Here is a 12,493-nt window from a genome sequence, read left to right on the forward strand (position 1 = left end):
CTTCCAAGTTTCATGCTACAATCAAGAGTAGAAATCACGGGAAATTGGACTGAATTTTCAGAATGACTACAAAAATTGGAGTTGAATCTCTGTCAAACAACTAATTATTGATTAAGATACTTGGAATCTTGTATTTGGCTTTCCTGTGTGTATGTGTGTGCACATGTGCGTATATGTATGTGTATGTGTGTGTGTGCGCACGTTCACTTGTGTTTCTACCATTCCCAATAGGTATACAGCATTGCCATACATCCTACATGCTGCTTTATCTGCGGGGCTGGAAGGGTCGCAAGCAGTATGGGTATGGGGGTGAAGTCTGCCATCTCTGCTTGCTTTGTTAGGCCACACCAATTTTATTTGTTGATTCTCTGATTTTTTTCAGAAAAAAATTGGAGCGACAGGGCGAAAAAAAAAAGAAAGAAATTTCTTTGCAAATAGTCTGGGGTGAAGATATGGGTTTACATAACATAAAGAATATAAGAGGATTATTCAAGTTTCAGCTTTGTATGGCTCATTTTATGCAAATGCACCCCTTTCTTTGATCTAGTACTATAATTTCAGTTAATAAATTACCTTAGGCCATGTAATATATGGATTGATATTGAGAAATAGTTTTAGTCAATGAAAAATTATAACTTATCATAAAATGTGACCACACTTTTCAGGTACATGTATGTGCAGGCCTTTATAATCTATTTCGGTGGCTATTGAGTTTTACAACTAAACAAATAGTAAAATCATTAATAAAAATTTGTAAATGTTTAATAGCAACCCACTTTTTTTTCAAAATGGGAAAAACAGGAGAGGCAACAAAAAATTGTTGTGGTCTAAGGAACTGTTTAGTGTTCGGCGGATGAGGTTTTACGGCAGAACGCCATGCTATGTGATGGCACAAAAATGTAGATGGGCTTTCATCAGCGAGAGATTGCAGCAGAATGTAAACAACACGTTCTGGTAAATAAAAAACAGCATTCCTGGACACAGAAATAGGCCTGAATGGTGTTGTTGGAGAGTTTTCTGTTCCAAAATTACCCTGCATAGTTGTGTTCCCCGCATAGTTGTGTTCCTGTGTGTGTGAGGGGTGATAAGTGCTGCACTCCAGACCGCTGAAAATAGCAGCACCCCTCGGTAATAACGGGCAGAACTGAAGACTGGTCACTAGTGCTGTGCCCCTGGGAAAGGCACTTTACACCTATTTCCTCACAGGGTGAAAATGAGTACCTAGCTTTGGTTAGGGACGTCCCTCGGATGGGATGTAACGCTAGAGGTCGTGTAATTGAGGAGAGCCACACCTCTCGCATGTTAAAGAGCCCACCACACTTAATGAAATGCGTAGGGTGTGAGTGGATCACATTAATCAAGCTGGTCTCTTGGTTGACATCTTGAAAAAGATGTTTCATCGATCCTTTCACAAATGTGGTAAATCTTAATAAAGGCTGAAACTAATACATGCATGATGCACAGCTTGTAGATGTAGCATACTTTACTATCTAATAATTTTCAATGTTAACTTTGTATAGAATTTTGGCCTGTAGCACATTTTACTCGCAAGTAACCTGCAGTCTGAAAGTTCAGCAAAAGCATTCTCCCCCCAGCAGCTCGCGCACAGAAACAGAGTTCTATATTGAGGAAACGTCAAACTGGTCTCCAACTCATAATATTAGACTCACCGGAATTTTCGACTCAATTAGTCAGAAGAAGACAGTCGGAAATAACAGTGAGTCTGATTCTGAGTCGGAGAGCAGTTGGACTGTTCCATAATGTAATTTACCAACTCAGATGAACTTTCATACTAGATCTTACACACTGCCCTCAGTACCAGGTCCAGTATGTACTGCAGCAAAGCTCTAAATGTATATTGGGTTGTTTATTTGTGTGATGACGACTGTTTTTGTCTGCTGTGCACAGAGTAAGTGTTCAGCTTATTTACCTTGGCGGGAAGTGGAAGTACCAGTTCTTCTCTTCACAGTGCGTTGTCCTAGCCACTCGTCATTACAAAACATCTCACCGACCAGCTGTTTCTGTTTCATGGTTTACAGCCATTCTGCCTGGATGAAACTTGCTGATGTTGTGTTGATATCGTGGCATATCTCTTTTTTTCCCCTTTTGATATAACTTGTAACATATACACATAACAGGGCTCGAAATACTGGGTGCATGTGCACCCAGTGCACCCAATTTTGGAGCTGTGCACCTAATTTTTTACTGTGGGTGCACTGGTGCACCCAAATATTTTCGTACGGTTTAATGTGTAAAGGTATCACTGCACATTAGTAGACAGCATATTCTTGACATCTAAGTGTAAGAAAATAATAAAATCTTTGTTGTAGTACTTGTTTAAGATTTTGATGTTAGAATTTGAGTTAATTTCGATTTTGAAAGCTTCAAAACTGCGTGCCGAGATCGCGTGCCAAACGCGCATGAAGAGGAACAGTAAGGTTTGTCATTAGGTTTTGCTTACAATACTATATTAGTTACATTCTACTTTATCTTATGTGGTGCACCCAAAAATTTTTTGGTGCACCCAATTTTTTAGGTTGGGTGCACCAGTGCACCTATTCCCAAAACTGAATTTCGAGCCCTGCATAATGAACTACAAAATTGTGGACTTATTTTGCTAATCCACAATTTGGAATGATTCAATGAAGCTTACCATTAATTACCAACACATTTATCAGACATATAATAAAGCGTGCTATGAGACGACTATGCTCACAATAGTCATACAATATCATTGTCATTTAATGTACTGTGTATTGAATATAAGTAGACCAGCTGCCAAATATCTTGAGCAGACAAGCCGGCAAATATCTGACTAACCACCTATTAACTCTGTGTGTCAGGGTTTTTATTCCCTTTTCTGTGGTTGGACGAGGTTTCAAAATTTGAATTTGAATGTGCAATGATGTGTTGGATGTTTTTCTCTCAGGTTATTTCATGATTAACGTCCACTTATTCTGAAAGGCATGATGTTTGAAATGCGTATTTGTTTGTTTGTTTGTTGTCCCCAGATGCCGGTGTGCTCGTACTTCCTGCGGGGCGTGTGTAACCGTGACGACTGCCCGTACTCCCACGTGTACGTCAGCCGCAACGCCCAGGTGTGCCAGGACTTCGTGCACGGATACTGCCCCCGCGGCAAGCAGGTGAGAAACTCACCCACTAACTAACTAACTTAGAACGGCTGTAGAACACAGCAGATGATGATGATGATAACTACAGACAAAATCTGTTGCTGTCAGGATTTCACACTGAACAGATCCAGAAATTATATTATATATTATGTTATAACAGCTATTTTTTTATGCTGTGCAGGTTCAATACACTATATATAAGATAGGTTGTTTCTCTAGTATCATATTTAATAGGGAAGCCTGTATAAGAGCTGTGGCCTGTGTAGACTGGATTGAGGTCGCACACTGTGCAGGGTTGGTACCTTACAGCTTGTATAAGAGCTGTGGCCAGTGTAGACTGGATTGGAGTTGTACGCTGTGCCGAGTTGATACCTTACTGGATGTAAGAGAGGCTGTTCACCTTGTGTCTTGTCCTACCGGCACCTTTCCCCTGATTTCTGCTGCTATTTTCTGTGAGCGTTTAGACGAGCGGCGCTGATCCCTACTCTCCAGGTTTCTCTGCCAGTGTGCGGAGCGCTGAATAAACCAGACAGACAAACGTATTAGTTTTGATTGGGCATTGTCTGTGGTGCTTGAGTTTCCGCAGAAGTTGTTGAGTCGTGTTATTCTGTCCTGCATTTGCGTCATCATCATTTTTCAGCTTCTAATCTTCTCCGTGATTTGTTGAAGCAGCTAAAACAGGTTTGTGGAAGTTTTCCAGGTTCCTGGAAAAGGTGATACAGGCGACCTGCAAGTTAGAATCACATCCTTACACACGCACTCACTCACTATCCGATTTAACGTCTACTGTTCCCCATCATCTGGGGGTTTGACGTGCTTGCATGCTGATGGGGGAGCTTGGAGGCCGCTCGCCAGGTGCCTCTGTCCTGTGGATTTACATTGTGTAGGTTGAGGCGGTGGAGGTCCTCCCTGATGTTATCAATCCACCTCTTCCGTGGTCGTCCCCGTGGGTTTCGGCCCTCCACGGTCATGTCAAGGATTTGTTGGGCCACCTCTCACTGTCCTCTCACTTGTAGGTGTCCATACCAACGTAGACGGCTGGACCTTATTACATCCTGGGCACTGTGTGCACCTAGTCTGGCTCTAGTCTAAGTTACAAGTTACAAGACAGTGTAGAAACCCTTACTACATGTATTGTTACTTAAGAAAATCATGACCGCACATATGATTCTTGAAAAATAAAATCAGACAAGTAGATACACTTGTAAAGTCCCGGGCTTTTTGATATTCTCTTTTGTAAACTCGTACAGTAAGGAAAAGTAGACATCAAGTTCTCTATTCCTTGTTTAATCCCCAAACTCCTCTTCCTTGTCCCTGCTTGCTGCTAGAAGTAAAAAGGAAAGTGATCTTGAACCAGTTTAGCTCAAATGAACTAAATGAACAGAAGAGCTAATCTTCCACTGGTCATGAGTGAGAAGACAGACGCCATGTACAGTATTTACAGGTTCATTGTACCGGGGAAATTCCGCTAGCTCTTTTCGACAAGCACAATGAACAGTGGACCACGGCTTAACGTCCCGTCCTAAGGACTGCGACCCTTTCCGGTAGCGTGCATGTCGGGTGAGCGACACTGCCGGGATCGAACCCGGGGCTTCTACATGTGTAGTTCCAGAGGCAAGATCGCTAACCACTGGACTACGAACGCTACTAGAAGTGTGCCTACTGCACCTCCAGGTGGCTCCTACATCAGCAACATTTCTGTGGTTCCATTATCTGGTGTATATCTCTGAGTCACCTCCCAGCCATGACTCACGCACTATTCCTGGACTTGTACGTTTCCCTCACAGTCTTCTCAAATCTGTACTCATTGTGCAACATGGCAGACTTAAGAGTCTGAATTATGTTGGTCAGAAATACTGAACATTCAGTACAACTTGGTGAGTAAATGTTGTAAATGGTTTGTAAAGGTCAGCAAAGTTTGATGTCATAACCAAGGCTATCCCCAAGTAGCTAGTCTTGTTACGTTGTGTTGTGATCTGAGCGGTGCACATTTTCCTGTGTTCCTTTGCTGGGAGAATTGTCTAGCACAGCTGTGCAGTCACACCTGGAAGTCTTACTGTAAAACACCTTAGCAGTAACACCTGGGAGTCTTACTGTAAAACACCTTGGCATTCACACCTGGAAGTCTTACTGTAAAACACCTTGGGATTCACATCAATAATGTTTTACTGTAAAACTGATTAGTAGTCACGGGAGCAATAGTGTCCCGTAAAACGGCTCAGCAGTCACCACTACCCCAGCTTGTGCCACCACTACGCTTCATGAGGACAAGTCCAGTGTTTTCTGTAACAGAGGTTTTACCTGTATGATTCTCACATTTTCATACCTAATGCACACCTGGTGGAGCTGGGTTACCTGCAGGAGGCCAAGGCCAGGTGACTCTGCTCAGGTGTGCTGACAGGTAAACTGACATGTGTGGCATCAGGTCATGGTTCAACTCCGCTGTACTGTACAACTCTAACATGTAGTCATGGTTCAGCTCTGCTGTACACTACAACTCTGACGTTCTTCACAACAAAGATTGTGTTCATTTGGAAACGGACATGAAGAAAAGTACAAAGGAGCGGAGACAAACGGCACGTCTTGGTGTTTACTTAAGAAGTGGGTGACGCCTTGTCTTGAGGCTGTTTTAAGTTCCTTGAAGTGAGGGCCATTTGTAAGTGTCGGTGGAAGTTGGATGGATGTGGGGTGACCCCAGGGCCTTTGTTCCCCGGGACAATGGACCAGCCCGGAGCGGGGGTGATTTACGGTAGCCCTCAGTCCCTCCGTACCGCCAGGTTGCCCCGCGCACAATTGTAATTGTGAACTACACAGAGCCGCGCCGGTGGGGGAGCCTGGCTGGCCGGCTAAGGGCTCCCCCGGGATTCAGTCTGCATGGAGGGCTGCCGTGGAAATGGCTCCTGGGCGCCGCAGCCTGGCTGACGGATGAGGGCTGGAATTCCTTCAGCTGGGAAGGCCGGGAGGGGGAAGGGTACTTGTGGACAGAAAACCGAAGTTTATGGCAATGCTCTTAGAATATTACTGTAGTAGAACCAACATACCTCTTAATCTGCACAAACTTTCAAATTTTGTATTATTATTATTATTGTTATTAGCACTTTGTAGAGGGAAAATAAGAGACCTCAAAGTTCTCAGAGTTCATGGCATCTTGTAGGATTGTAGTACTGGTAGAACACTTTGGACAGACAATACAGGCCTCCACAGGACCAACATGCCTCTGGAACTGCACAAACTGTTTGTTATTATTATCATTATTAGCATTCTAAGAGGGAAAATAGGGGACCTCAAAGTTCTCAGAGTGTGCGGCATGTTTGAGGGTTGTAGTACAGCACTTTTGACAATACAGGCCTCTACAAAAACAGAACCTATCATTTTTTTAAATAACTGCACAAACTTTTGTTATTTTACTTTCTAGAGGGAAAACGGTAGTATATATATATATATAATCAAATTTCTTAGAGTTCGTGTTATCCTTTATGGGATAGTAGTAGGACAGCCTGGAGACAGTACGGCCTCCGCACGAACCAAGCTTTGTGGGCAGACACTGGAGAACTGTTGTTCCTTCCCAGGACTGAGCTGGGAGTTGGTTATACAGAGAAATGATGTCACCTCTACACTATTCATTGGTATGCTTTTTATTGTTATACAATAAATTCAATGTTTGCCGTGTGTGGCTGTGGTGTCAGCTAGGTCCACGCCTACTTTCTCACCCAGAACCAAACCAGCTGGAACTTTTCAAAGTCTGAAAAGTTAGCTTTACCAGGAAAGTTTTAACGTTTGCTTCCATGTAGGGGCAGCCCTCCTCATTAGGGTTAGTTTAAGATCTATGACAGCCACAGAATGTAACTGCCACGGCCCAGGCAGTAACTCAAGTCCTGGAAAGAAACACCGTAACTTTCCCCAAGTTGTAAAAGCCTTGCTGGCGCTGATGATTGATGGTCGTTATGAGCTCGTTAGTCTCTGCTGTAAAACTCGTTAGCGGTGTGCAGGTGACCCTGGGATGATGTATGGGGGGTCCTTCAGCGCTGGCAGGTTGGCAGGGGGGAGGGGGGCAGCAGGGGGGTCCCAAGGTCGTTCGGAAACATGGCCAGAAATAGAACTGTAATGATGACTTCTGCTCACCTCGGAAATGGGAGCTGCTGGAGGTCACTCTAGTTTATTTCAGAACAACATGAAAGGGAAAAGGTGCACACTTTGAACCAGAAGTGACTGCATGCAGGAATGTTCCTAACCCACTGCCGACACCTGTCAGTCAAACTGTCAATCACAAACTTTCTCATATCTATTCATATACATTTATGTATAGGTTCATTCATTTGTATCCACTTGTATGTATAGATTTAGTAAACCTTACGAAAGTCGCTGTACTTTTGTTGTGTTAACAAAGATTTCCTATGTTAATCAACTCCACCCTCTAGTAGCAGACTCTACTCTCAGCTGCAGTTCTGGTTGGAAGCCTGATGTAGATTTCACTAGTCAGTGTCAGTGCCCCCATGTGATTGTCAAGTTTTCCCATCATGAACTGTTACATGTGGACCTTCTACCCTCAGCTGTGCTGATTTGGCCTGTAGTGCCTCAGACAGGTTCGCTGTCCTACTAAAGATCCTGGAACCCTTCCCAGCCCAGCTGCTCGGTGTCGATGCCCGCCTCTTGTAAACGCCCAGTCTCTTCATGGATGTGCATCGCTCTGCGATGATCAGACGTCAGTGGCTTGGATCTCAGCCCAATGCTGATGCGCAGGTGCGGCCGCACTCCGGGCGTACAGCGGCGTAGTCACCTCAGGAGTTATCGCATCAGCAGCCTGACTGGGCGGGTTTTGGACGCCGTCGTTGGATTCGTGTCCAGACGTCAGAATTTCGTCTTCTCTTCTGAAAAGTGAAATAAATAATCGTTTCTCAGACTAAGCTATCAGCTAAAGAAAACCCAGACACTTCAAAGTTATTACTTTGTTAAGTGTGACTTGGCAAAGACTCGACTGAAGGAACCGAACTCTAACTGCCTTGCAGATGGCATCCCATCTTAACTAAGCAGAAGCAAAGGTGTTACTTAGTGTCAAGTTTTTCCTCAAAGGTAACTTCCAGTCAAGTTTTTTTTCTCAGCCAACAGAATCAGAGGCTTGTACTGAAATCTTACAAATGGCATCATATCTGAACTAGTTAAGCTGAAACAAATGTGCTTCTTAATGTCAAGTTATTTTACTTTACAAACTTAAGGTAGCTTCAAGTTTTTTCTTCGCTGACAGAATCAGATGCTCGTAACTGAAACCTTAACAGATGTCATCGTATCTTATGTAGATAAGCAGAAACACAGTGGTTACTAACTTAGAGTCAGGTTTTGTCCTTTACAAAGGTAACTTCGAGTCAAGGTTTCTCCCCGACGACAGAATCCAATGCTTGTACAGAGACACAGACTGAACACATGCATGGGAAGACTCAGATCTTCAGAACCTTGTTGAGACAGTCGTGAAAACATGACTCATTAAAGCTGGTCAGGGGGAAGGTTACAGAGAAACCCCTCCTGAAGCCAACATTGATGTTCTGTCTTGCTGTTAGACAGCTGACTGTGTGGTAGTGTGTGCATTTGAGAGTGGTGGTGTGTGAACCAAACAACTGCTTTAGTGCAGCCCAGTCCTGTAGGAAAAGCATGTTTGTATGCTTCTTCCTTTATTTCGGCTGAGAACATAGTGACTGTATTGGTGCGCCGAGCCTCTAAGGTAAAACGTGAAGTAATAGGTACAGAAATCAGCATGGGCATATTCACAGCACCTTTTCTGAGGAAACATATTTGTTTGTTTGTTTGTTTGTTTGTGCCTTTGCTTGTGAACGGAGTGGCAGTCCTGATGTCAACCTTCCTCCCAGGTGAGACACCTCCCTCCATGTGGTGTGTGCAGAAATCAGGTATTAGTTCAAGGATGGGCGGGCGAGTTTGTGGGGATATATCAGAGCCCCGCCTCCCGAGGAGGTTGTTGGCGTCCCGAGGGCGTAGCCCGAGGATGCCAACAAGCTCCGTGGGAGGCGGGCTCTGATATATCCTCACAAACAAGCCCGTCCATCCTTGAACTGATTTAGAGCACAGCCATCTGTCCGAAGCAAAGCTAAGCATACATATTGGGAAATAGTTTGACATATACACTGAAACAAACACAATATGCCAATATGAATGTTTGGGGTTGTGAGTCTCTTTTTCTTAGAATAATCCCCAGTCCACATGTGGTTTTACTTCTGTGGTTCAGTTGAGGTGACAGGCGAGTACCAAGGAGTGACCATTATTTCCTCTCCCTTGAGGCAGAGGTGCTATAACCAACCTGGGATCTGGTCTCAGCCAATGGAGAGCCAGACTTTATGCTAGAGCACCTCTGCCTCAAGGGAGAGAGGTGCTCTAACTAACTTTGGCTGTGTATGTGGATTTCAAACAGCAAAATACCCGCTCCTGATTGGCTAAGGACAGATGGCTGTGCTCTAAGGCTGGGATCTCCAGCCAGTCTCCCTGGACAACATGTCACCTTGTACATCAGACATGCCTGCACTGACAGGCTACAACTCTGTTTACTCAAGCAGGCCGGCCCACTTTAGACATGGGGGCACTGGAGGTGCTGGTGCTGGTTTTTTTTGCTTATTTTCTTCTTTGGAAAATGTTCAAACAGCAAATTGGTTGACATTGAGCTAACAATTTTCACTAGAGTTAATTTGAAAGCCTTTTTGAAATATTTGTGTTGTTTTCAACCTTTGAAATTGCTGAAGAATCACACTACAGGACAGGTCTTCCCTGGAAACAGAGTGGTACGGTCCAGGGGAATTTCTAATTTGGGATTTCCCAGTGCCTGTGGGATGCTGGAGGTCAGGGGTCGCCAGCTGTGGGTGCTGGAATCCCCAGGTTCCACTCCGCGTGTCACGCAGTGCCAGCGTGTACCAGGAACTGTGGGCTACAAACTTACAAAACAACCTTGTACCGACAACAGCTCCCCGAAACTCACAAAAATAACACTGTAAAGGTACAATGGGCCCGTATCTTCATAAAAACAGCCCTCTACGGGCTACAATAGGTCCCAATCACACAACAGCAACCCTGTTCTGACTACAATGGGCAGAAACACAAAAACAACCCTGTACTGCTGGTCGGCATTGTTCCGTTAGCTGGGCACTCGCCAGGGCTCCGGCCAGGAGAGCTTTTGTTGGTCCAACAATCTTACATCACCAGTCTTGTGCTACAGGTCGCACTGCCATTGTGGGTGAGCAGGGAAAGTGTCTAGGAGTAGAATCTACTTTTTACTTTCCCTGATTGTGTTTTTTTTTTTTTGGACAGAGGAGTTGACTGTAAGTTTGGCCCTATAGAATTCACTGGTGTGGTGCGCTACAGGCCCACCTGAGTTAGACAGGTGTATACACTTCATGCCCATGCCCAGGTTTGCCCCAGTTAACAGCTAACAGATGTAAGTTATAAGTCATCCCTGTTGGGTCTCTAATCTGATGTTGGCTCCAGTTCAGAACCAGTCAGACTGAGACCCCTCGAGTGGGCCAGAGGAAGTTAAAGTCACAGCCAGTGGGCTGGAGTAGGTTAATTGCTGGCAAAGTTTTCCAAACTTGTTTAATTCTATTTGTCCTGCAAGGCAGAGGGTGAATTCCTGGGTGAATTCCACAATTATCGTTGGAATGAGACTTTATATCTAAGCACATGTATACTTCTGTACCATCTCTCCTCAGTCTACACTGTATCATTGTTCTGTAGCTTGTAGTAAACTTTGGCACCAGGACTGAGAGAGACCCCTTACACACCCTCGACATTAGCCTCATTTCCAGACCTTTTAGGCAGCGCCAGTGTTTATAATATATAATAATATCAGGTGTATTTGCAGCCAGTGCCACAGGCAGGTACCCAATGTGTAGGGTAATGAGGCTGTTTAACGTGTTCGAGGCACCTCCTCGAGCACGGGACCCCCGTTTTACGTCCCTCCCGGAAGACGATTTCGTGGAAAGCTTCGTGAGGCTACAGCAATCCGGACGTCCTTGGTTGGTCTCCCATCCAAGCACTGTCCGGACCGCGCGTTGCTTGACTTCCGAGATCGAGGGATCGGGTGTATCCAACGCGCCACGCGGCCGTATCAGGGCAGGTTCTTTTGCTTGAGAGTTTATTTCTGCCGCCCTAGAGGACGAATTCACAGCACCACAAGAAGCAATTCAACAGCGGGCCAACAAAACAGCCGTGAATTCCTCTCCTTCGCAGACTTCAGCTTCGGCCCTCACCTAAAAGTCCTGCAAGGGAGGCTAGTAAGAATTTTGTTTCCACTTTTTCAGTAAACCCCTTACACACCCTTAGGTATCAGACAAGTGATAGGCAGCCTTGACTGTACTGTAAATCAAACAAGTTACACGTCATACAATTTCCTACCAACTGTTGATATTGGTAGCAGATATACCCTTTCTTACTGTAATCAATTTGCACCCAAAATAGTTACTCAAGCAACTAGACAAAATTTTTAAACAGTCAGACAGTAATCAATTCGGCTTCCTGTATTCTTGACTCTGAACTTGAAGTTGATGAAATGTCTGTCTCTCCTGCAACAGGTAGTTGATATGAACCAGCTGTTTTGCCATGTTCCATGTGGTGAAAATGTAGGGGTTGTTGGTACTAGTTGGCTGGGGGGATTTTTGGTTCAGCTGTTCATTGGCTCAAACTATATCTCCAAGCAGATGTGGGGAGGGCTGTAGTCAGAAAACTGGGGCAGGTGGAACTTCTTCCAACAATCTTTCCTCCCTACGTCTGCTTGGAGATCAGTATTATCATATGTATAGTTGAATTCTACACACTGGATTGAATTTATCACAGACCTTCCAAATAACAATTAATGTTGCTGTTTTGAGACAGATGAAGGAAAGGAAAGATAATGTATTGTGAAGAAGTTTGAAATGTTCCCATAAATGTGCAAGAATGAGTGTAACCACTGATATCAGTGTGTTTCTGCATACGTAACAATATGTGGTGTTTCCTGTTAGGTTTTACAGGAAATACCACATATTGTCATGTCACCTTGGGCAAGTAGAAACTCACTACAAAAATTTATCTATGACATTGTGACTACAGATAGTCACTGAATGAATTCTAAATTTTCATTCATAGTTGTAGTTGATTCCATATATTTTAGCACATGTACATGTAACGTTACATACATACAGAAACAAACAATCTCTGTCCTCTGCACCCCATGTATCTCTTGCTTGCTTGTTCCCTGTCTGTACACATAAGGAACGGGAAATAAAACCCGGTATTTTAGGGAAGGTTTCTACAAACATGTGGAGATAAGCTTAGCCGAAGTCTGATACAGAAAACAGTCGAGTATTTATGGCTTCTCGTGTCTACAAAAGCAC

General features: G+C 44.2%; 1 protein-coding gene across 1 annotated transcript in view; it reads left to right on the plus strand.

The window, feature by feature from the left end:
* LOC136438293 (zinc finger CCCH domain-containing protein 3-like) overlaps positions 1-12,493 on the plus strand; it is a 65,738-nt gene that overhangs the window by 46,169 nt on the left and 7,076 nt on the right. The window contains exon 11 of the mRNA XM_066433055.1: positions 3,012-3,143. Within this exon, the coding sequence (XP_066289152.1) occupies positions 3,012-3,143 (132 nt within the window). The remainder of the gene's footprint in view (positions 1-3,011; positions 3,144-12,493) is intronic.

This window comes from Branchiostoma lanceolatum, chromosome 7, assembly GCF_035083965.1.
Source record: "Branchiostoma lanceolatum isolate klBraLanc5 chromosome 7, klBraLanc5.hap2, whole genome shotgun sequence".
NCBI classification, from domain to species: domain Eukaryota; kingdom Metazoa; phylum Chordata; class Leptocardii; order Amphioxiformes; family Branchiostomatidae; genus Branchiostoma; species Branchiostoma lanceolatum.